At 42.5% G+C, this 21,539-nt stretch overlaps 1 protein-coding gene across 3 annotated transcripts in view; it reads right to left on the reverse strand.

Moving 5' to 3' along the window:
• Positions 1–326: 326 nt before the first annotated feature.
• Positions 327–21,539, reverse strand: part of LOC137373614 (N-acylethanolamine-hydrolyzing acid amidase-like) — a 28,492-nt gene continuing 7,279 nt past the window's right edge. The window contains exons 4-12 of one of the 3 annotated variants that reach the window (XM_068038662.1): positions 20,639–20,729; positions 15,541–15,704; positions 13,489–13,605; positions 12,573–12,745; positions 9,080–9,142; positions 8,897–8,963; positions 7,898–7,926; positions 872–958; positions 327–785 (exon numbers count right to left, since the gene is read on the reverse strand). In XM_068038662.1, coding sequence (XP_067894763.1) covers positions 889–958; positions 7,898–7,926; positions 8,897–8,963; positions 9,080–9,142; positions 12,573–12,745; positions 13,489–13,605; positions 15,541–15,704; positions 20,639–20,729 — 774 coding nt within the window. In that variant the 3' untranslated portion in view covers positions 327–785; positions 872–888. Of the gene's footprint in view, positions 786–867; positions 959–7,897; positions 7,927–8,896; positions 8,964–9,079; positions 9,143–12,572; positions 12,746–13,488; positions 13,606–15,540; positions 15,705–20,638; positions 20,730–21,539 lie in introns of all 3 variants that reach the window. The other 2 variants (XM_068038652.1, XM_068038666.1) reach the window with 2 other exon arrangements.

A 21,539-nucleotide genomic window follows, 5' to 3' on the forward strand; every position in this document is an offset into this window, starting at 1 on the left:
AAGAATGCTAAAAGATCAGTGTGGTCTTGCTTGCATGGGCTGATAAAGCTATGCCCATTGGCAGGTAACATTTGGTATGTTACTTTCCACCTGTAATGTGGAACTGAATGTTGCAACGATTGTTCTTCTGTAAATCATTTTTGGAAAAAAACAATTTCTTTTTAAATTTTTAGTTGCTACTGTATGAATAACATTTTATACAAAAAAAAGCTCCACTTGTTTTACAAACAGCTGCTGGTTTGATAGATTTATGACCTGAAAGTTATCACTTCCATATCCCTGTACATCTTGTAGGAATGAAAGGTGTGTTCACAGTAAACATAACATTCTTTACACATTCAGATTTATTAAAAATCATTTATAGAAATTCTACATCCAGCTGATTTGGCTTCGTTGATTGTGTGAATTGCCATCAATAAATCAGGGAGCATTAAAACTTAATTTCAAATCTGCTTCTTAAACATTTATGAATTTGGAAAATAAACCAAGATATTTTACAACATTTCACTCATTAAAAATAAAAATCTCTTGGATTATAAAATTGGTAGGAATTTAACTTTAAATCTACGAGTTGATCTGTTAAGTTTCCAAACTGATAGCTTTGGAAAAGATCTGGTAGTAAGCAGAGTAAACTCAACTGCATCCATGTACAAAGTATGTATGATATTTATAAAGAAGCATCACATTTAACAGAAAAGCTGACAAGTAAGCACTCCAATATTCCTTGATTGCCTTGTCTTCGAATTCAGTGCAGAAGTATAAATTGTTTGACTGTTGCCTTCGGTCTACGAATAACAACAAAGATTAAAATACAAAACACATTTGGGAAGAATATCCAAAATAAAATTAGATCTGAACTTTACTTACTAACTTCCAAAGTATTCTGCTTTAAGTCCAAATCAATGTCCTGTAGTCATATGGCTGAGCAGCACACATCAATGTTGTATATACAGTAAAACTGAAATTTAAATGTCATTTTAGAAAACATCACCAACTGGTTTCAGCTTATTGTACACACTCAACTACATCATAGTGTTCAGCTCACAGATACGATAACTAGGTTTAATAATTTTTTTGCTATTGTAAAGACCATTGCACAGGAGGTGATCGTATTAACTTGCTATATGATAATTACTATGTTGAAAAGATGATTGAGAGTTTTGGAGAAGCTATATGATGGTGCATGCAAGAGATTTCCTGTAGCCTATTATACATTGCAAAAAGTTAACTCTGCAATAAAATGTATACACACACAAGGGACAAAAAGAATGGCATTGGCAGGCGTATGTGTGCGCACGAGTACGTGAGACAGACAGAAATTAATATACAGCATTTATGCTTATGTAGGTTAATTTTGTTAAATTAATAAAACAAAATAAAAAAGAACCGCAGCTGTTACTGTGATTTTATTTGACACACATACTGCAGGGTGCGACAAGCCTCTATCACCCCACAAGTTGGTACACCCTCATCAATACTGTATGTTGAACAGATAAAAAGAATCTCATCTACCCTTTGCAATATCAACTGGAGCCTGCAGCTCAAAATATCCAGCAGACCGTAAGATATAGCTAAAGATTTTATGAGCTGAAAATTCCTCAGGGCCTTTTACAATGTAGATTCGCAGGAGAAGCGGGACTTTGCCTGCTGGTGATGTCCATCATTGACCCTGCCGGAATTCAAGAGTTTCACTCAATCCTATGTTTATCATTGCAGCAGCTTATTCGGGAGCAGAGAGTGCGAGCGAGTGATCAGCTGGGAAGGTCAGTTTCAAAGTAAACTTAATTTCCTTTTGTTTTCGGCGGAGACCAGGGGGCTGCTGGGTAAGTAAAACCCTATATATTTGGGCCGTTTCTGAACCCGAGACACTACACAGGTAGTGGCTCCCACCCACCCTCCTCCTCTAACCAAAAAAAAAAGGACTCGGTGGTGTGTAGATAAGGTAAGGCTTTTTCTATTTCTCTTTTTTTTTTAATCGTGTGATTGGTAAAAACTTTTCGTTCCTTTTTCATTTAACTAAGTTAAGCTTAAGATTAAAAATGGCAGGAGATCTCAGACCCGTGTCATGCTCCTCTTGCTCAATGTGGGAGCTCAGGGACACGGCTGATGTCCCTGACTCCTTCACGTGCAGGAAGTGTGTCCAGCTGCAGCTCTTGTTAGACTGCATGACGGCTCTGGAGCTGCGGATGGATTCACTTTGGAGCATGCGCGATGCTGAGGAGGTCGTGGATAGCACTTTTAGCGAATTGGTCACACCGCAGATTAGGATTGCTGAGGGAGGAAGGGAATGGGTGACCAAAAGGCAGAGAAAGAGCAGGAAGGCAGCGCAGGACTCCCCTGCGGTCATCTCCCTCCAAAACAAGTATACCATTTTGGATACTGTTGAGGGAGATGGCTCACCAGGGGAAGGCAGCAGTAGCCAGGTTCATGGCACCGTGGCTGGCTCTGCTGTTCGGAAGGGCGGGAAAAAGAGTGGAAGTGCTATAGTCATCGGGGATTTGATTGTAAGGGGAGTAGATAGGCGGTTCTGTGGTTGAAAACGAGACTCCCGAATGGTATGTTGCCTCCCAGGTGTATGGGTCAGGGATGTCTCAGATCGGCTGCAGAACATTCTGAAGGGGGAGGGTGAACAGCCAGTTGTCATTGTGCACATAGGCACCAATGATATAGGTAAAAAACGGGATGAGGTCCTACAAGCAGAATTTAGGGAGTTAGGAGCCAAGTTAAAAAGTAGGACCTCAGAGGTAGTAATCTCAGGATTGCTACCAGTGCCACGTGATAGAGTAGAAATGAAAGAATAGTCAGGATGAATGCGTGGCTTGAGAGATGGTGCAGGAAGGAGGGGTTCAGATTTTTGGGACATTGGGACCGGTTCTGGGGAAGGTGGGACTATTACAAATTGGACGGTCTACACCTGGGCCGGACTGGAACCAATGTCCTTGGGAGTGCTTTTGCTAACGCTGTTGGGGAGGGTTTAAACTAATGTGGCAGGGGGATGGGAACCAAATGAGGAGGTCAGTGGACAGTAAGGAGGTAGTAACGAAAGCCTGTAAGGAACTAGATAATGAAGTCAGTGTGACTAAGGGGAAGAGTAGGCAGGGAGCAGATGATGAACGCAAAGGGAGTGGTAGTCTGAGGTGCATTTGTTTTAATGCAAGAAGTGTAGTAGGTAAGGCAGATGAACTTAGGGCTTGGATTAGTACCTGGGAGTATGATGTTATTGCTATTACTGAGACTTGGTTGAGGGAAGGGCATGATTGGCAACTAAATATCCCAGGATATCGATGCTTCAGGTGGGATAGAGAGGGAGGTAAAAGGGGTGGAGGAGTTGCATTACTGGTCAAAGAGGATATCACAGCTGTGCTGAAGGAGGGCAGTATGGAGGACTCGAGCAGTGAGGCAATATGGGCAGAACTCAAATAGGAAGCGTGCGGTAACAATGTTGGGGCTGTACTACAGTCCTCCCAACAGCGAGCGTGAGATAGAGGTACAAATATGTGAACAGATTATGGAAAGATGTAGGAGCAACAGGGTGGTGGTGATAGGAGATTTTAATTTTCCCAACATTGACTGGGATTCACTTAGTGTTAGAGGTCTAGATGGAGCAGAATTTGTCAGGAGCATCCAGGAGGGTTTTCCAGAGCAGTATGTAAATAGTCCAACTCGGGAAGGGGCCATACTGGACCTGGTGTTGGGGAATGAGCCCGGCCAGGTGGTTGAAGTTTCAGTAGGGGACTACTTTGGGAATAGTGATCACAATTCCGTATGCTTTAAAATACTCATGGACAAAGACGAGAGTGGTCCTAAAGGAAGAGTGCTAAATTGGGGGAAGGCCAACTATACCAAAATTCGGCAGGAGCTGGGGAATGGAGATTGGGAGCAGCTGTTTGAAGATAAATCCACATGTGATATGTGGGAGGCTTTTAAAGAGAGGTTGATTAGCGTGCAGGACAGACATGTTCCTGTGAAAATGAGGGATAGAAATGGCAAGATTAGGGAACCATGGATGACAGGTGAAATTGAGAGACTAGCTAAGAGGAAAAAGGAAGCATACATAAGGTCTAGGTGGCTGAAGAAAGACGAAGCTTTGAAAGAATATCGGGAATGTAGGACCAATCTGAAACGAGGAATTAAGAGGGCTAAAAGGGGTCATGAAATATCTTTAGCAAACAGGGTGAAGGAAAATCCCAAAGCCTTTTATTCATATATAAGGAGCAAGAGGGTAACTAGAGAAAGGATTGGCCCACTCAAGGACAAAGGAGGAAAGTTATGCGTGGAGTCAGAGAAAATGGGTGAGATTCTAAACGAGTACTTTGCATCGGTATTCACCGAGGAGAGGGACATGAAGGATGTTGAGGTTAGGAACAGATGTTTGATTACTCTAGGTCAAGTCGGCATAAGGATGGAGGAAGTGTTGGGTATTCTAAAAGGCATTAAGGTGGACAAGTCCCCAGGTCCGGATGGGATCTATCCCAGGTTACTGTGGGAAGCGAGAGAGGAAATAGCTGGGGCCTTAACAGATATCTTTTTGCAGCATCCTTAAACACGGGTGAGGTCCCGGAGGACTGGAGAATTGCTAATGTTGTCGCCTTGTTTAAGAAGGGTAGCAGGGATAATCCAGGTAATTATAGACCAGTGAGCCTGACGTCAGTGGTAGGGAAGCTGCTGGAGAAGTTACCGAGGGATAGGATCTATTCCCATTTGGAAGAAAATGGGCTTATCAGTGATAGGCAACATGGTTTTGTGCAGGGAAGGTCATGTCTTACCAACTTAATAGAATTCTTTGAGGAAGTGACAAAGTTGATTGATGAGGGAAGGGCTGTAGATGTCGTATACATGGACTTCAGTAAGGCGTTTGATAAGGTTCCCCATGGTAGGCTGATGGAGAAAGTGAAGGCGCATGGGGTCCAAGGTGTACTAGCTAGATGGATAAAGAACTGGGTGGGCAACAGGAGACAGAGAGTAGCAGTGGAAGGGAGTTTCTCAAAATGGAGACGTGTGACCAGTGGTGTTCCACAGGGATCCGTGCTGGGACCACTGTTGTTTGTGATATACATAAATGATTTGGAGGAAAGTATAGGTGGTCTGATTAGCAAGTTTGCAGACGACACTAAGATTGGTGGAATAGCAGATAGTGAAGGGGACTGTCAGAGAATACAGCAGAATATAGATAGATTGGAGAGTTGGGCAGAGAAATGGCAGATGGAGTTCAATCCGGGCAAATGCGAGGTGATGCATTTTGGAAGATCCAATTCAAGAGTGAACTATACAGTAAATGGAAAAGTCCTGGGGAAAATTAATGTACAGAGAGATTTGGGTGTTCAGGTCCATTGTTCCCTGAAGGTGGCAACGCAGGTCAATAGAGTGGTCAAGGCGGCATACGGCATGCTTTCCTTCATCGGACGGGGTATTGAGTACAAGAGTTGGCAGGTCATGTTACAGTTGTATAGGACTTTGGTTCGGCCACATTTGGAATAATGCGTGCAGTTCTGGTCGCCACATTACCAAAAGGATGTGGATGCTTTGGAGAGGGTGCAGAGGAGGTTCACCAAGATGTTGCCTGGTATGGAGGGCGCTAGCTATGAAGAGAGGTTGAGTAGATTAGGATTATTTTCATTAGAAAGACGGAGGTTGAGGGGGGACCTAATTGAGGTGTACAAAATCATGAGAGGTATAGACAGGTTGGATAGCAAGAAGCTTTTTCCCCAGAGTGGGGGATTCAATTACTAGGGGTCACGAGTTCAAAGTGAAAGGGGAAAAGTTTAGGGGGGATATGCCTGGAAAGTTCTTTACGCAGAGGGTGGTGGGTGCATGGAATGCGTTGCCAGCGGAGGTGGTAGACGCGGGCACGATAGCGTCTTTTAAGATGTATCTAGACAGATACATGAATGGGCAGGAAGTAAAGAGATACAGACCCTTAGAAAATAGGCGTCATGTTTAGATAGAGGATCTGGATCGGCGCAGGCTTGGAGGGCCGAAGGGCCTGTTCCTGTGCTGTAATTTTCTTTGTACATCAGTGTGGGAAAGGGGTACAAGTAAAAGACTGCAGTCACTTAAAGTGGAAGCAGTAAGCAAGTGTTTTCTCTTTCGGCATAAAGCACTATACTGAGTTCTTATCTCGGTATTAGTCGATCTCCTGTGACAATGTGCATGAGGAGTGAAGACCAAGTGTAATCTTCAGAGGAAGTGTGATTCGAGGCCAGGGTCAATTAGACCAAGATGAATAAAACTCAGTCCCCGCTTTAAAATCATACATTCTTGTCCTTTTTATATTTTCATTATAAATTTACATGTCCACCTTTATAGTGGTTGAAGCTTCACTGGGGAGGTTGTAGATAAACTGTGACAAGTTAAAATAACCAGTTGCCATTACAAATGTGAACATCGGAATTTATCATGAAACGTTGACTGAAAATACACCCTGATGCAAGACTTTTACTATATTATGAATGTATGGTATGCTAATTTGTAGAATATGGTCACTCTGCTGCCTATTTTCCTCTCTCTCTCTTTCTTTTCTCTCTACTCCTGTTCCTTATGTCTCCTTTTGCTTCTTCCTTTCTGTCCTCTTCTGCTTCTCTTTTTCTCTTTTTTTGTTTCATGTTGGAGGTAGTGGGTAGTGGTGTGGCTTGCTGTGGTGGGGAAAGAAGCCAACAACAGTTGCAGGCTTTGCTGGGGAGGTTGCAAACCACGTTTTGTTTTCTAAAATAATCACCGAAACACAAATAAACACTTCATGTATCAGCTTGTTTAAATGGAAGGTTACATTGAAAAACATCCTCCGGTAAACCTTCTGAGTAACAGGAAAAATGCTCTTCAGGTTGGAGTCCAATAGGCTTTCTTTAGAGGAAATTACAGGAAAGGCAGCTTCAAATTTATTGAATTACTGAAGCTCAGTTTCTTACAATTTTACTGAAGTGGTTCTTTTTTTTTTATTTCATGGGATGTGGGTGTCACTGGCAAGGCCAGCATTTATTGTCCATCCCCAATTGCCCTTGACAACTGCTCGGCCATTTCAGAGTGCAGTTAAGAGTTAACCACATTGCTGTGGGTCTGGAGTCACATGTAGGCCAGACTGGGTAAAGATGGCAGATTTCCTTCCCTAAAGGATATTAGTGAATCAGATTGGTTTTTGCCACAATTGATGATAATTAATGAAAAAAATCTGGAATTAAACTAATTGAATTTTATTACTTAATTGAATTTAAATTCCACCAGCTTCCATGGTGGGATTTGAACCAGTGTCCCAAAACATGAGCCTAGACTTCTGGATTGCTAGCACAGTAACATTACCAAGACACCACCATCTCCCCCTATGCTGTTCCTAAATTACTCATGTCATGATGGATATGTTTGACACCTGTGATGGGTTTAACATGCAGCATACATCGCAGACTTTCCAAAAAAGATTTTGATTGTCAGGATTTGTCCTAAAAATTATAGTAACATATGGTTGAATACAGGTGTAGAAGTTATTTTTTGAAAGAAACCAGTTGGCCCAGGATGTATGAAGTAATGGAGGCCAGCAGTCAAGTTACTGCTAGCAATAACATGCAAGAATGTAGACGACAATAATATATAACATGAAACAGCAATAACTATCTGCCACTTGTGTACAGTCGTTACCTGAAGTGCTTAACCCTTGCCTCCCCCCATGCATTATGATTTTCCCAAATAATTCTGTGCATGTTGGACTCCAATTTTTATGACCTATGAACAAAATGTCTATGCTAAAGGTTTAGAAGGTTAGATTTTACAAAGCTTTACAGAGTGGTCACAAATTTGTAAGTTCTATCCCATAATATTCTAAATGCCATTCAATACATTGCACAGTGTCCCCTTTAATAGTCTCCAAATCAAGTATGTTTAAAAATATACATTTAAGAGCAATACTTACTTATTTAATACTGGTTTAATAGACAGAACCTACAACATAAATAGCACACTGTTAGAATACATGATAAAGAAAACAAAATGCTGCTGATGCTGGCCCTCTGAAACAAAAACAGAAAGCTGGAAACACATAGGTCAGTTAGCATCTGTGGAGAACACAGATAAGTTAACGTTTTGCATACTGAACCTTCAGAACTAAAAAAAATTAAAGAGGTGGGTAGGCATATTAAAACCATCAGACAAAAAGGGAGGGGAAAATTTGTCTGTTCTTCGTACAAATGCTGACTGTTTTTTGTTTTAGATACACGGATCACTGGTTAAAATCATTAATATTCTTAAAAATAACAGCCCTGTAGAGTGGCAGTTTTCAACTGTCGTTTTCACATTTATCAATCCTTTCTCCTGTGCCTGACTAAACTCATCAATCCTTTGGAATCTCCCATTCTGGTTACAGGTAATTGCGACTGAATTAAATAAATATCTCCCCAAGTATTATGTAGAAACATTTTACAATGTGATCTCAAAAATTCAAAGTATTTAATAAAAATTCAGGAAATAGATCAGGAGCAACCTGAAATCTTAGTATTACTTAGGCCGGAATCCACCACTTTCTCAGGGCAATTAGGGATGGGCAACAAATGCCAGTCTTGCCAGCAACGTCCACAAGCCAAACAAAGAATTAAAAAATGTAAATAGGTCTCAGGTCTGAAGTTCACCATGAATAATGGCCTCTTGGATAATGTACCAGAGGGTCCTTGATGCCTGTGGAACAGTCGGCCAACATGTAGTTAATGCCTTTCAAAGAAAAGGGAAAGGTTAAATAAAAGGCAAGAAAATTATACAGATTCGGGGTAATTTGTACCACAAGTATTCCCCTTGCCCCTCTTCTGCTTTCTTTCTCCTTTAGTTGACATTTACACATTTATCTTTAATGTCCATTCCAGATGTCAACCCGACCAATAAAATAAATTAATTAGCAAAATTAGATTCCACTGGCGCTCACCTTAAATAGTGCATGTAGGTTGATGTTGTCCTGTCCTGTAGCATTAAGAGCACGCACAGCTGGTGTTCTTAAGAAAAGAATCCAACATATAAAAACTAAAGCAGTATGAAAAGCAGAAGAACAGATGCCAAGTTGTGTTATATGCAAGCAATTGTACAGATTTAAAGACCTGAGAATGTTCACCTTCGGTCGTCAAATGGAGGTGGAGCTTTCCAGTGATCATAGTTTGTCTCCACTCTGTACCACCTAAATAAATGAGAAGAAAGCAAAATTCACCACAATATATGCACTCAGGATTAAGGTGAATGAAAGCAAAAGCAGCATACAAAGAACAAAGAACAGTACAGCACAGGAACAGGCCATTTGGCCCTCCAAACCTGCGCCGATCTTGATGCCTGCCTAAACTAAAACCTTCTGCACTTCCGGGGACCATATCCCTCTATTCCATTCCTATTCATGTATTTGTCAAGATGCCTCTTAAACGTCTCTATGGTACCTGCTTCCACCATCTCCCCCGGCAGCAAGTTCCAGGCACTCACCACCCTCTGTGTAAAGCACATCCCCTCTAAACTTTGCCCCTCTCACCCTAAACCTATGTCCCCTAGTAACTGACTCTTCCACCCTGGGAAAAAGCTTCTGACTATCCACTCTGTCCATGCCGCTCATAGCTTTGTAAACCTCTATCATGTCGCCCCTCCACCTCCGTCGTTCCAGTGAAAACAATCCGAGTTTATCCAACCTCTCCTCATAGCTAATGTCCTACAGACCAAGCAACATCCTGGTAAACCTCTTCTGTACCCTCGCCAAAGCCTCCATGTCCTTCTGGTAGTGTGGCGACCAGAATTGCACGCAATATTCTAAGTGTGGCCTAACTAAAGTTCTGTACAGCTGCAGCATGACTTGCCAATTTTTATACTCTATGCCGCCACCGATGAAGGCATGCATGCCATATGCCTTCTTGACTACCTTATCCACCTGCGTTGCCACTTTCAGTGACCTGTGGACCTGTATGCCCTCTCTGCCTGTCAATACTCCTAAGGGTTCTGCCATTTACTGTATACTTTCCACCTGCATTAGACCTTCCAAAATGCATTACCTCACATTTGTCCGGATTAAACTCCATCTGCCATTTCTCCGCCCAAGTCTCCAACCGATCTATATCCTACTGTATCCTCTGACAATCCTCATCACTATTTGCAACTTCACCAACCTTTGTCACTGTTGCTTCTTTTGCTAATTACCTTAAATCTGTGCCCTCTTGTTTTTGATCCTTCCACCAATGGGAACAGTTCTGCCCCTTCTACTCTGTCCAGACCCCTCATGATTTTGAACACTTTTATCAATTCTCCACTCTAAGTGAAGCATTCCCAACTTCTCCAATCTATCCACGTCACTGAAATTCCTCATCTTTGGAGCTATTCTCATGAATTTATTCTGCACTCTCTCTAATGCCTTCACATCTTTCCCAAAGTGTGACGCCCAGAACTAGACACAATACTCCAGTTGAGGCCAAACCAGTGTTCTACACAAGTTCAACATAACTTCCTTGCTTTTGTACTCTATACACCTACTAATTATAAATCATTTTTATTCTTTCATGGGATGTGAGCATCGCTGGCAAGGGCAGCATTTGTTGTCTATCCCTACTTGCACTTGAGGTGGTGGTGAGCCACCGCCCCGAACCTCCACAATCCATGTAGTGTAGGTGCACCCACAGTGCTGTAAGGAAGGGAGCCCCAGGACTCTGACCCCACAACAGTGAAGAAACGGCCATCCAGTTCCGAGTCAGGATGGTGTGTGACTTGGGTGTGGTGTTCCCATGCATCTACCTCCCTCATTGTTCTTCTAGGTGGCAGAGGTCACGGGTTTGGAAGGTACTGTCAAAGGAGGTATGGCGAGTTGCCACAATGCCTCTTGTAAATGGTACACACTGCTGCTACTGTGCACCAGTGGTGGAGGGAGTGAATGTTTATGATGGTGGATAGGGTGCCACCCAAGCAGGCTGCTCGGCAGGTGTCCAGCTTCTTGAGTGTTGTTGGAGTTGCGCTCTCTAGACAAGTGGAGAGTATTCCATCACACCCCTGACTTGTGCCTTCTAGATGGTGGGGAGTCAGAGGTGGGTTACTCGCTGCAGAATTCCCAGCCTCTTATCTGCCCACATAGCCACAGTATTTATGTGGCTGGTCCAGTTAAGTTTCTGGTCAATGATCACCCACAGGATGTTGATGGTGGGAGACTCAGCGATGGTTAAATTCTCTCTTGTTGGAGATGGTCATTGCCTGGCGTGAATGTCTCTTGCCATTTATCAGCCCGAGCCTGAATGTCATCCAGGTCTTGCTGCACATGGACATAGACTGCTTCAGTATCTGAGGAGTTGCGATGGTACTGAACGCTGTGTAATCATCAGTAAACATCCCCACTTCTGACCTTATGTTGGAGGCAAGGTCATTGATGCAGCAGTTGAAGATTAATTAGGCCGAAGCCACTACTCTGAGGAACTCCTGCAGCGATGTCTTGGGGCTTAGATGTTTGCCCTCCAACAACCACAAACATCTTCCTTTGTGCTAGGTATGACTCCAACCAGTGGAGAGTTTTCCCTGATTCCCACTGACTTCAATTTTGCTAGGGATCCTTAATGCCACACTTAGTGAAATGCTGCCTTGATGTCAAGGGCAGTCACTCTCACCTCATCTCTTCAATTTGGAGAAATGGTGGCATCGTGAAAATGTCACTGAACTAGCAATCAAGATGCCCAGGCCAATGCCCTGGGGACACAGGTTCAAATCCCACCACAGCAGCTCGTGGAATTTAAATTCAATTAATTAATAAAAATCTGGAATTGAAAGCTAGTCTCAGTAATGGTGCCACGAAACCATCATCAATTGCCGTAAAAACCCATCTGGTTCACTAATGTCCTTGAGGGAAGGAAATCTGCTGTCCTTGCCTGGTCTGGCCTACAGGTCACTCCAGACGCACAACAATTTGGTTGACTCTTAACTGCCCTCTGAAATGGCCTAGAAAGGGCAATTAGGGATGGGGCAACAAATGCTGGCCTTACCAGAGACACCCACATTCCATGAAAGAATAAAAAAGTTTCAGCTCTTTTGTCCATGTTTGGACCAAGGTTGTAATGAGGTTATGTTTCTATAGGGATCAAAGGATATGGGGTGAAAGCGGGAACAGGTTACTGAGTTGGATGATCAGCCATGATCATAATGAATGGCGGAGCAGGGCCGAATAGCCTACTCTTGCTCCTATTTTCTATATTTCTATGAGGCATACCTGCTTAGAAATTGAATCTGGGCATGGAATTATCTAAATAGTATTATCTAAACCCTCAATGCACAATTTATGGTTTAGCCAGAACAATTAAATATATAACCCTAATTCAAGCACACATTATTCCTCACATATTTAGATTTTTCAACTTTTGGTACATTGAATATGGAGTGTTAATCCATTGAAATGTGTTAACCCATTTTTACACACGTAATTAATTCTGATTCCATTAAAATCATTTTTATCAATTAAAGTCAATCTCCACAAAATATGGCATCGCTAGCATTTACTTTTAGAAAACATTAGAGGTCAAAATATTACATTTTAGTAGTGGCTGTTTTTCACTGGTAATTTAACAACTTTTAAAAGGAGCATTATTTGTATATTCGCTACTTACTGTCCTTTCATAGGCATCAAAGGCCAGATGTCAACAGGCCCACTGAGGTTTCTTGTTATAATCACGCCTTCAGTTGGTTTAACTCCACCTAAAATGTAGTATACGTTTGCAGTGATTGGAGAATTGGCCAACTTCCTCAAAGCTGCTTGAAAATCTGCAGCTTCCAGGAGAGTCTGAGGAAATGAGAAACGGATTTTTCTTTATTTAGTTCAGAGTTTGTCAATTTCCCTTTTATTTCATTTCACTTCCTTTCTTTACCACCCTCTCACCCCACCACCCAACTCTACCTTCTGACCACAGTTAATTCATCCTACCAAAACAACTCCTATGGTTGCAACAAATCTTGGAACTTAGTCCAGTTTTTGGGAAGTCTAAAATGTAAACTGGACATTACAGTGCTTGGTTTCTAAAATAAAAGTCAACATTTTCCGATTTAATTCAGCTTTCTTATGCTATTGAGGTTTAGTTATATAAATATTCAATAAATTTTCATCCTCGTTAAAACAAATTTCAGAATTTAAGCCACAGGTATCAGCCTTGGTTCACTGGTGGCACTCTCTCCTCTGAGTCAGAAGGGCACTAGTTCAAGTTCCACTCCAGAGACATGAGCACATAATGAAAGCTGATATTTCAGTGCAGTACTGAGGGAGTGCTGAACTGTTACAGATCCCGTCTATCAGATGAAATAATAAACCAAATGTTAGCCTGCCCTCTCATGTGGATGTATAGGATAGCATGGTGCTATTCACAGAAGAGTGAGGGAGTTCTCTTGGTGCCCTGGCCAGCATTTATCCCTCAAGCAACGTCATTAAATAGTTTATCTGGTTATTAATATCAGTGCTGTTCATGTTACCTTACTGTGCAGAAGATTGGCTAATAAACAAAACGTAGACCAAAAAGAACAAAAATGACTTACATCTCTTATCAGCCAGCTGGGAGGAGGATTTCTTTTCAAAAGAGCAGCAATCATAGTTTTCCACCATTCTCCTCTAACTTTAATAAAATTTTGATTATATACACATGGCTTTGCATCCTGTATAATAAAGTCCTGTTTGAACCATACAGCAAGTACACCAGACTTATATATAATGAAGTGCAGGCAAGTTGCAAGAGACTTACACCAGGATCTCTCTGGTATTAAGTAACTTGTTCTGTGCTTCTGTAAACATTGTAATTATCACAGCCAAGTACTAAAATATAATTCCAATATAAACACCTAATAGAGTGCAAAAAGCATGCAACTGGATAGTGATGTCACACAGGATTCTCCTCTGGGACTGCTTTCCTTCCTGGTGTACATTGAATTCAGTATTAGTCAGTGTAAGCTGGTATGTTTTGGTTAAAAAAGTCATTACTTTATTTAAAATAGGAAAAGGTTGGATGATGTGGAAAAACAAAGATTTTGGGTTTCAAGTTCACAAGAAATCAAAAGCAGTTCCACAAGTAACATTTTAAAAAATCTAATGGAATCCTGGATAATCTAGACACATCCACAGAGGGCAGAGAATTGAAAAGAAAGACTTGCATTTATATAGCACCTTTCACAACCACCAGATATCTAAAAGTGCTTTACAGCCAATGCAGCACTTTTGAAGTGCAGTCACTGTCGTAATGAAGGAAATGCAGCAGCCAATTTACACACAGCAAATACACACAAACAGTAATGTGATAATGAGCAGATAATTTGTTTTTTGTAATGTTGATTGAGGGATAAATATTGACGTGTGACCAGTGGTGTTCCACAGGGATCCGTGCTGGGACCACTGTTGTTTGTGATATACATAAATGATTTGGAGGAAAGTATAGGTGGTCTGATTAGCAAGTTTGCAGACAACACTAAGATTGGTGGAGTAGCAGATAGTGAAGGGGACTGTCAGAGAATACAGCAGAATATAGATAGACTGGAGAGTTGGGCAGAGAAATGGCAGATGGAGTTCAATCAGGGCAAATGCGAGGTGATGCATTTTGGAAGATCCAATTCAAGAGTGAACTATACAGTAAATGGAAAAGTCCTGGGGAAAATTGATGTACAGAGAGATTTGGGTGTTCAGGTCCATTGTTCCCTGAAGGTGGCAACGCAGGTCAATAGAGTGGTCAAGAAGGCATACGGCATGCTTTCCTTCATCGGACGGGGTATTGAGTACAAGAGTTGGCAGGTCATGTTACAGTTGTATAGGACTTTGGTTCGGCCACATTTGGAATACTGCGTGCAGTTCTGGTCGCCACATTACCAAAAGGATGTGGATGCTTTGGAGAGGGTGCAGAGGAGGTTCACCAGGATGTTGCCTGGTATGGAGGGCGCTAGCTATGAAGTAGAGTAGATTAGGATTATTTTCATTAGAAAAACAGAGGTTGAGGGGGGACCTGATTGAGGTGTACAAAATCATGAGGGGTATAGACAGGTTGGATAGCAAGAAGCTTTTTCCCCCAGAGTGGGGGATTCAATTACTAGGGGTCACGAGTTCAAAGTGAAAGGGGAAAAGTTTAGAGGGGATATGCCTGGAAAGTTCTTTACGCAGAGGGTGGTGGGTGCCTGGAACGCATTGCCAGCGGAGGTGGTAGACGCGGGCACGATAGCGTCTTTTTTTTTAGATTAGAGATACAGCACTGAAACAGGCCCTTCGGCCCACCGAGTCTGCCGAACATCAACCACCCATTTATACTAATCCTACACTAATCCCATATTCCTACCAAACATCCCCACTTGTCCCTATATTTCCCTACCACCTACCTACACTAGTGACAATTTTATAATGGCCAATTTACCTATCAACCTGCAAGTCTTTTGGCTTGTGGGAGGAAACCGGAGCACCCGGAGAAAACCCACGCAGACACAGGGAGAACTTGCAAACTCCACACAGGCAGTACCCGGAATCGAACCCGGGTCCCTGGAGCTGTGAGGCTGCGGTGCTAGAATAGATGTATCTAGACAGATACATGAATGGGCAGGAAGTAAAGAGATACAGACCCTTAGAAAATAGGCGTCATGTTTAGATAGAGGATCTGGATCGGTGCAGGCTTGGAGGGCCGAAGGGCCTGTTCCTGTGCTGTAAATTTCTTTGTTCTTTGAGGACATCAGGGATAAAGCCCTGCTCTTCTTCCAAACAGTGCCTTGGGATCTTTCAGATTCACCTGAGGAGGCAGACGGGGCCTCGGTTTAACATCTAATCCGAAAGACAACACCTCCAACAGTGCAGCAGTCCCTCAGTATTCCACTGGATTGTCAGTCTTGACCTTTGTGCTCAAGCCCTGGAGTGGGACTTAACCCAGTATATTGTGAGTCAGAGGCAAGAGTGTTACCAACTGAGCCACAGCTGACACTGGCAAATTACAATGTTGCCTGCTACAAATGAGCACAGTGCGTTGTAAAAACACCCATGAAAGCCACTTGATTAGTTCACCACATCTTTGACACTGCTACATTTAAAGAAAATTGTGATTTTTAGCTGTGTTGAGATCTTTTTACAGCAATCTTAACTACCAAAGTCAGCATGTTTGGTTGCTCTTCCTGTTCCCACATCATGACCTCTGGTATTCCCCAAGGATCTATTCTTGGCCCCCTCCTATTTCTCATCTACATGCTGACCCTTGGTGGCATCATCCAAAAGCAGTTAGATTTTATATATACTCTGATGACACCCAGTTTAACCTCACCTCCACCTCTCTTCACTCCTCCATTGTTGCTATATTATCAGACTGCTTATCTGAAATCAAGTACTGGATGAGTAGAAATTTCCTCCAATTAAATTTTGGGAAGACTGAAGACATTGTTTACGGTCTCCGCTCCAAACAGATTCCATCCCTCGCCCTGGCAACTGTCTGAGATTAAAGCAGACTGTTTGCAACCTTGGTGTCATATTTGACCCCGTGGCGAGCTTCCGACAACATATTTGCACCAACAAGACCACCTTTTTCCACCCCAGTTACATCGCCTGACCTCCCCCTGCCTCAGATGATCTGCAGCTGAAATCGTCATTCATGCTTTTGTTACATCTAGACTGGACTATTTCAACAGACTTCTGCCTGATCTCCCATATTCTACTCTGTAAAATTTGTTATCCTAAACTCTGCTGCCCATGTCTTAACTCCCACCAAGTCCCATTCCCCTGTCACCCTTGTGCTTGCTGTCCTACACAGGCTTCTAGTCAAGCAAATTCTTGATTTTAAAATTCTCATCCTTGTTTTCAAATCCCTCCATGGCTTCGCTCCTCCCTGTCTCTATAATCTCCTCCTACCCCCATAATCCTCCAAGGTAGCTGCACTCATCTATTTCTGGCCTTTTATGCATCCCTGATTTTAATCACTCCATCATTGGTAGCCACACCTTCAGTTGTCTAGGCCCTAAGCTCTGGAATACCCTCCCCAAACCTCTCTACCTCGCTTTCCTCCTTTAAGACACTCCTTAAAACCCACCTCTTTGACCATGTTCTTGGTCATCTCACCCAATATCTCCTTATGTGGCGCGGAGTCATATTTTGCTTTATAACGCTCCTGTGAAATGCCTTGGGATGTTTTATTATGTTAAAAGGTGCTATATAAACATAAGTTGTTGCTGTTACATTAATATTTTCCTAGGAAAAGAACTGTTCTAAACAATTCATTCAAGCACAAAGATGTAGAATATAAAAGTAGACATGCAATGGTGAATACATCATTAAGTAACCTTCATTTTGAGCTCCATGGTACAGAAAGGATGTTCAGGGTAGAGTGGTAGTGTAGATTCACTAGAATTCTGCCTGATATCAAGAAATACAAGCATGAAAAAAGACTTAAATAGGTGGTTGGAAGAAAAAGAGTGATAAAGAGTTATGGGAACAAGGGAGGCACATGAACTAGGATTACTGCTCATGTGAAGGATAAACACCAACATGGTCTGTTTGGGGCAACTGCCAGTCTCTGTGTTTTACTTTCTATTTAGTTGTATATCACCCTATATAATATAATATTTCCCCAGTAATAGGCAGTGGAAAGAACAAGAAGATCACTGGAATCAAATCACTTGGTCCAACGGGACAGGGAGGAGTGAGGCCATGGAGGGAATTGAAAACAAGGATGAGAATTTTAAAATCAAGAATTTGCTTGACTAGAAGCCTGTGTAGGATAGCAAGCACAAGGCGGCACAGTGGCACAGTGGTGCAGTGGTTAGCATCGCAGCCTCACAGCTCCGGTGACCCGGGTTCGATTCTGGGCACTGCCTGTGCGGAGTTTGCAAGTTCTCCCTGTGACCGCGTGGGTTTTCACCGGGTGCTCCGGTTTCCTCCCACAGCCAAAGACTTGCAGGTTGATAGGTAAATTGGCCGTTGTAAATTGCCTCTAGTGTAGGTAGGTGGTAGGAATATGGGATTACTGCAGGGTTAGTATAAATGGGTGGTTGTTGGTTGGCACAGACTCGGTGGGCCGAAGGGCCTGTTTCAGTGCTGTATCTCTAAATAAATGGCACTAGAGCTCAAATCATGCTTTGAATCAAAGTGCTGCCCTCAAAACTAAGAAAAATGGGTCAATATTAGCTTCATTCATAAATATTGTGCAGATTACAGATCTGTGTGTATGCCAAAGATATAATGCTATTCATGGCTGAGGCATCACTGCTACAAGCTTGACAAATATGGAGTAGCCATATAAATACCATGGTTACAAGAGCAGGTCAGAAGCTAGGAATCCTGAGGCGAGTAACTCACCTCCTGACTCCCCAAAGCCTGTCCACCATCTACAAGTCAGGAGTGTGATGGAATACTCTCCACTTGCCTGGATGGGTGCAGCTCCAACAACACTGAAGAAGCTCGACACCATCCAGAACAAAGCAACCCACTTGATTGGCACACCATCCTCAAACATTCACTCCTTCCACCACCGACGCACAGTGGCAGCAGTGTGTACCATCTACAATGCACCAAGGCTACTCAGGTGGCACCTTCCAAACCCGCGACCACTACCAACCACCTAGAAGGACAAGGGCAGCAGATGCGTGGGAACACCCCTGCAAGTTCTCCTCCAAGCCACACACCATCCTGACTTGGAACTATATTGCCGTTCCTTCACTGTCACTGGGCCAAAATCCTGGCACTCCCTTCCTAACAGCACTGTGGGTATACCTCCCCACATGGACTGCAGCGGTTCAAGAAGGCAGCTCACTACCACCTTCTCAAGGGCAATAAATGCTGGCCTGGCCAGTGACGCCTACATCTCATGAAATGAATTTTTTTTTAAATGAGTTCATATTTTTAATTCTCAGTATGTTTCAGCCTTGAAACACCCCATTTTATGAGCTACTTTTTTGTAAGACACCTATAGGATTAGTGCGACTTGAAAAGAGAATGACAATGCACACCATCCAAGATATGCAGATTTTTGGCTGTTATGCTGCAATGCATAGGGTTTCTTCTTATTCATTTCCCACTCATTGGCAAGGTTTTTTTTTTACTGGTGATTGTACCTTATGTTGACACATTTTACCACATTATCTTATATCATGGATGAAACAGGGAGTTATTGGATTAGGCCACTAAGCCACATGCTTTTGCTGGAAAACAAAATGTCTCATCTTTTTGTACCACAGAAATTCAACGTTTCCTCTGGAAAATCGATGCTTTTACTAGATCTTAACAATCTTGATTGTTTCACAAATGTCATGGAGTATAAAGTCATTTAGAAGTACAGAACAGCTTTGTAATACCTAATTTGAGGGTTTTTTTTGAAAAAGTAGAATGTATATACTTCAGTATAAGCATTTTAGCATGTAAAAATATTGGCTCACTTAGTCCCAACATCGTCAGCAAAACTTACATCTTATGAGTAGAAATCCTAGCCATAATCTAAAATGTTATGATTTGTACACACATTACATAAATAAGTAGATTCATGAGCAGAAGGAAATCCATAGGACAACTTTACACCTTGGCAAATGCTAATGAGATGCATGTAAAATGGGTCACACTAAATTTCAAATAAGTTTGAGAATATTTTTCAAAGAGTGTGTACCAGGCTTTGTTTAGTCACATATGACACAGCAGTGCTGCTAACAATGTTCTACATAGTCTCAATGGTAGACCTTAAATGAACTTCTGACACATCGGGCATCTTGTCCCCTTTAAAAATAATCGTGGGACGGGACCATTTCCGGGTCCCGACCCCACACTTGGCAGCAACACACTCACTGGTGCAATATTCTGGGAGGTGGTCTTCAAATTGGCCACCTCTGCGTCTGTCATCCAATTAATAACAGCGGGCGGGTTCCTGAGGCTACAGGCATAATCAGAGGGCCTACAGCCTTGGGAGGACGGCAGCCCCACTGGCAGAGGTGGGTGTTGCTGCTGTAAGAGGGGTCTGCAAGGGGGTCTCTGAAGTGGTTTGAATTTTTATAAAATAAACTGTAGACCCTGTGGAGGGACCGCAGCTGTGGCCCTCTGATGTCTGCGGCTCTGTTGGGGTGGGGGATCCTAAAAGAGGCCACGTGGGCCACCAGGCAGATCCTGGCGGCATCCACAATCTGCCCACAAATGGGTACTTACTTATTCAAATTGGCTACCTCCCGTTGTTGGGTGGGTAGCCTGTGTCAATTCCACCCCACCTCCTGCAAGATCAGCTGGAGATGGGAATCCATCCACCCGCCAATCCGATGCCCTCCTTTCCAACTTTCCTCCCAGTCCGACCTTCAAGCTTGCCCTGGCGGGACTGGGAAAATTTTGCCCATCCTCTTTTCCAATGTAGCAGTTTATAGATAGCGTGTACTATCTACCATTGTTTGCAGTGTCTGGGAGTATCCCATCATTCTTATTTTGAGCAATACTACTAATATTGTCATGGCTTTCTATAATTCTGTTAGAATCTATGAAATTCCTCCCATGCTGTGGTGGAACAAAAGCAGCTTTGGAATGTATTATAATTAAATCTGTTCTACAGTCTGAGGGGCTAACTCACATTAAACAAAATATTTCAAAATTAACATCTTAACATATTTATTAAGTCCCAAAGGTGGCCTGCTGAGTCACATTTAAAATGTTATAATTGGCAATATGTCTAAAGAGTAGCACAGGTATATTAACTCAAAGAAACAAAGTTCAACATACCTCTGGCATTTCCAGAAATGGTAAACTTGTTTGGACTTTGCCCAGTCCATAAACCTACAAAGCCAACGAATGTTGTTCCTGTATAGATGATCTGAATGAAAGATTTTAATTAAAATAGACAGAGATCAGATTTCAACCGTGAAAAAAATAGCTTCTATTTTGCAGCAAAATGCTATCAGCTGAACAAAAAAAATTGAACAGCTCATCAGCAAGGAGAAAAATATTCTAATGCAGTAAATGACTATTGGCAAATGAGGAAGTCTAAATTAACGCAAAATAGTTAACAGATTTGCTTTTGTGTTGTCCTGGTAAAGTGTGTTCACTCTATTTAATTCCATCTCCGCCCGCTACTAGGAAATTATTAAATACTACATTTTCCTGTAAGAAAAATAATTCATATGCATTTTTGCAACCAATAACAATATTTCAATGTTACATACACATTATATTAAATATTGCTATGAATGCTGGACTTTGTAAATGATGTTTTAAAAATTGTGATTTTTAAAAGTTTAAGATGGATTCCAGAGGTTCAGGTGACCTCAAATCCACTCTGCTAAAGGACAAGACAGAAATCTTGATTACCGAACAGAGATAACATATCAAAGACTGTTTTGAAAACAAAAGTGACTGTAGATGTAACACCTGAAAAACAATGGGTTTCACCCATTGGGTGGGGAGGAAATGAAGGGGGGGGGATCAGGAGAGAGTGGGGGGGGGGGGGATCAGGAGAGAGTGGGGGGTGTTAAGCGAGAGGGTGGGGGGGGGGGTTAAGCGAGAGGGTGGGGGGGGGGGTTAAGCGAGAGGGTGGGGGGGGGGTTAAGCGAGAGGGTGGAGTAAGAGAGAAGGAGGGAGAAGAGGAAGGGAGATGGGGTAAAGGCCTGCTCGGGTCTGCAAATGC

The sequence above is a fragment of the Heterodontus francisci genome, chromosome 1, assembly GCF_036365525.1.
Source record: "Heterodontus francisci isolate sHetFra1 chromosome 1, sHetFra1.hap1, whole genome shotgun sequence".
NCBI classification, from domain to species: domain Eukaryota; kingdom Metazoa; phylum Chordata; class Chondrichthyes; order Heterodontiformes; family Heterodontidae; genus Heterodontus; species Heterodontus francisci.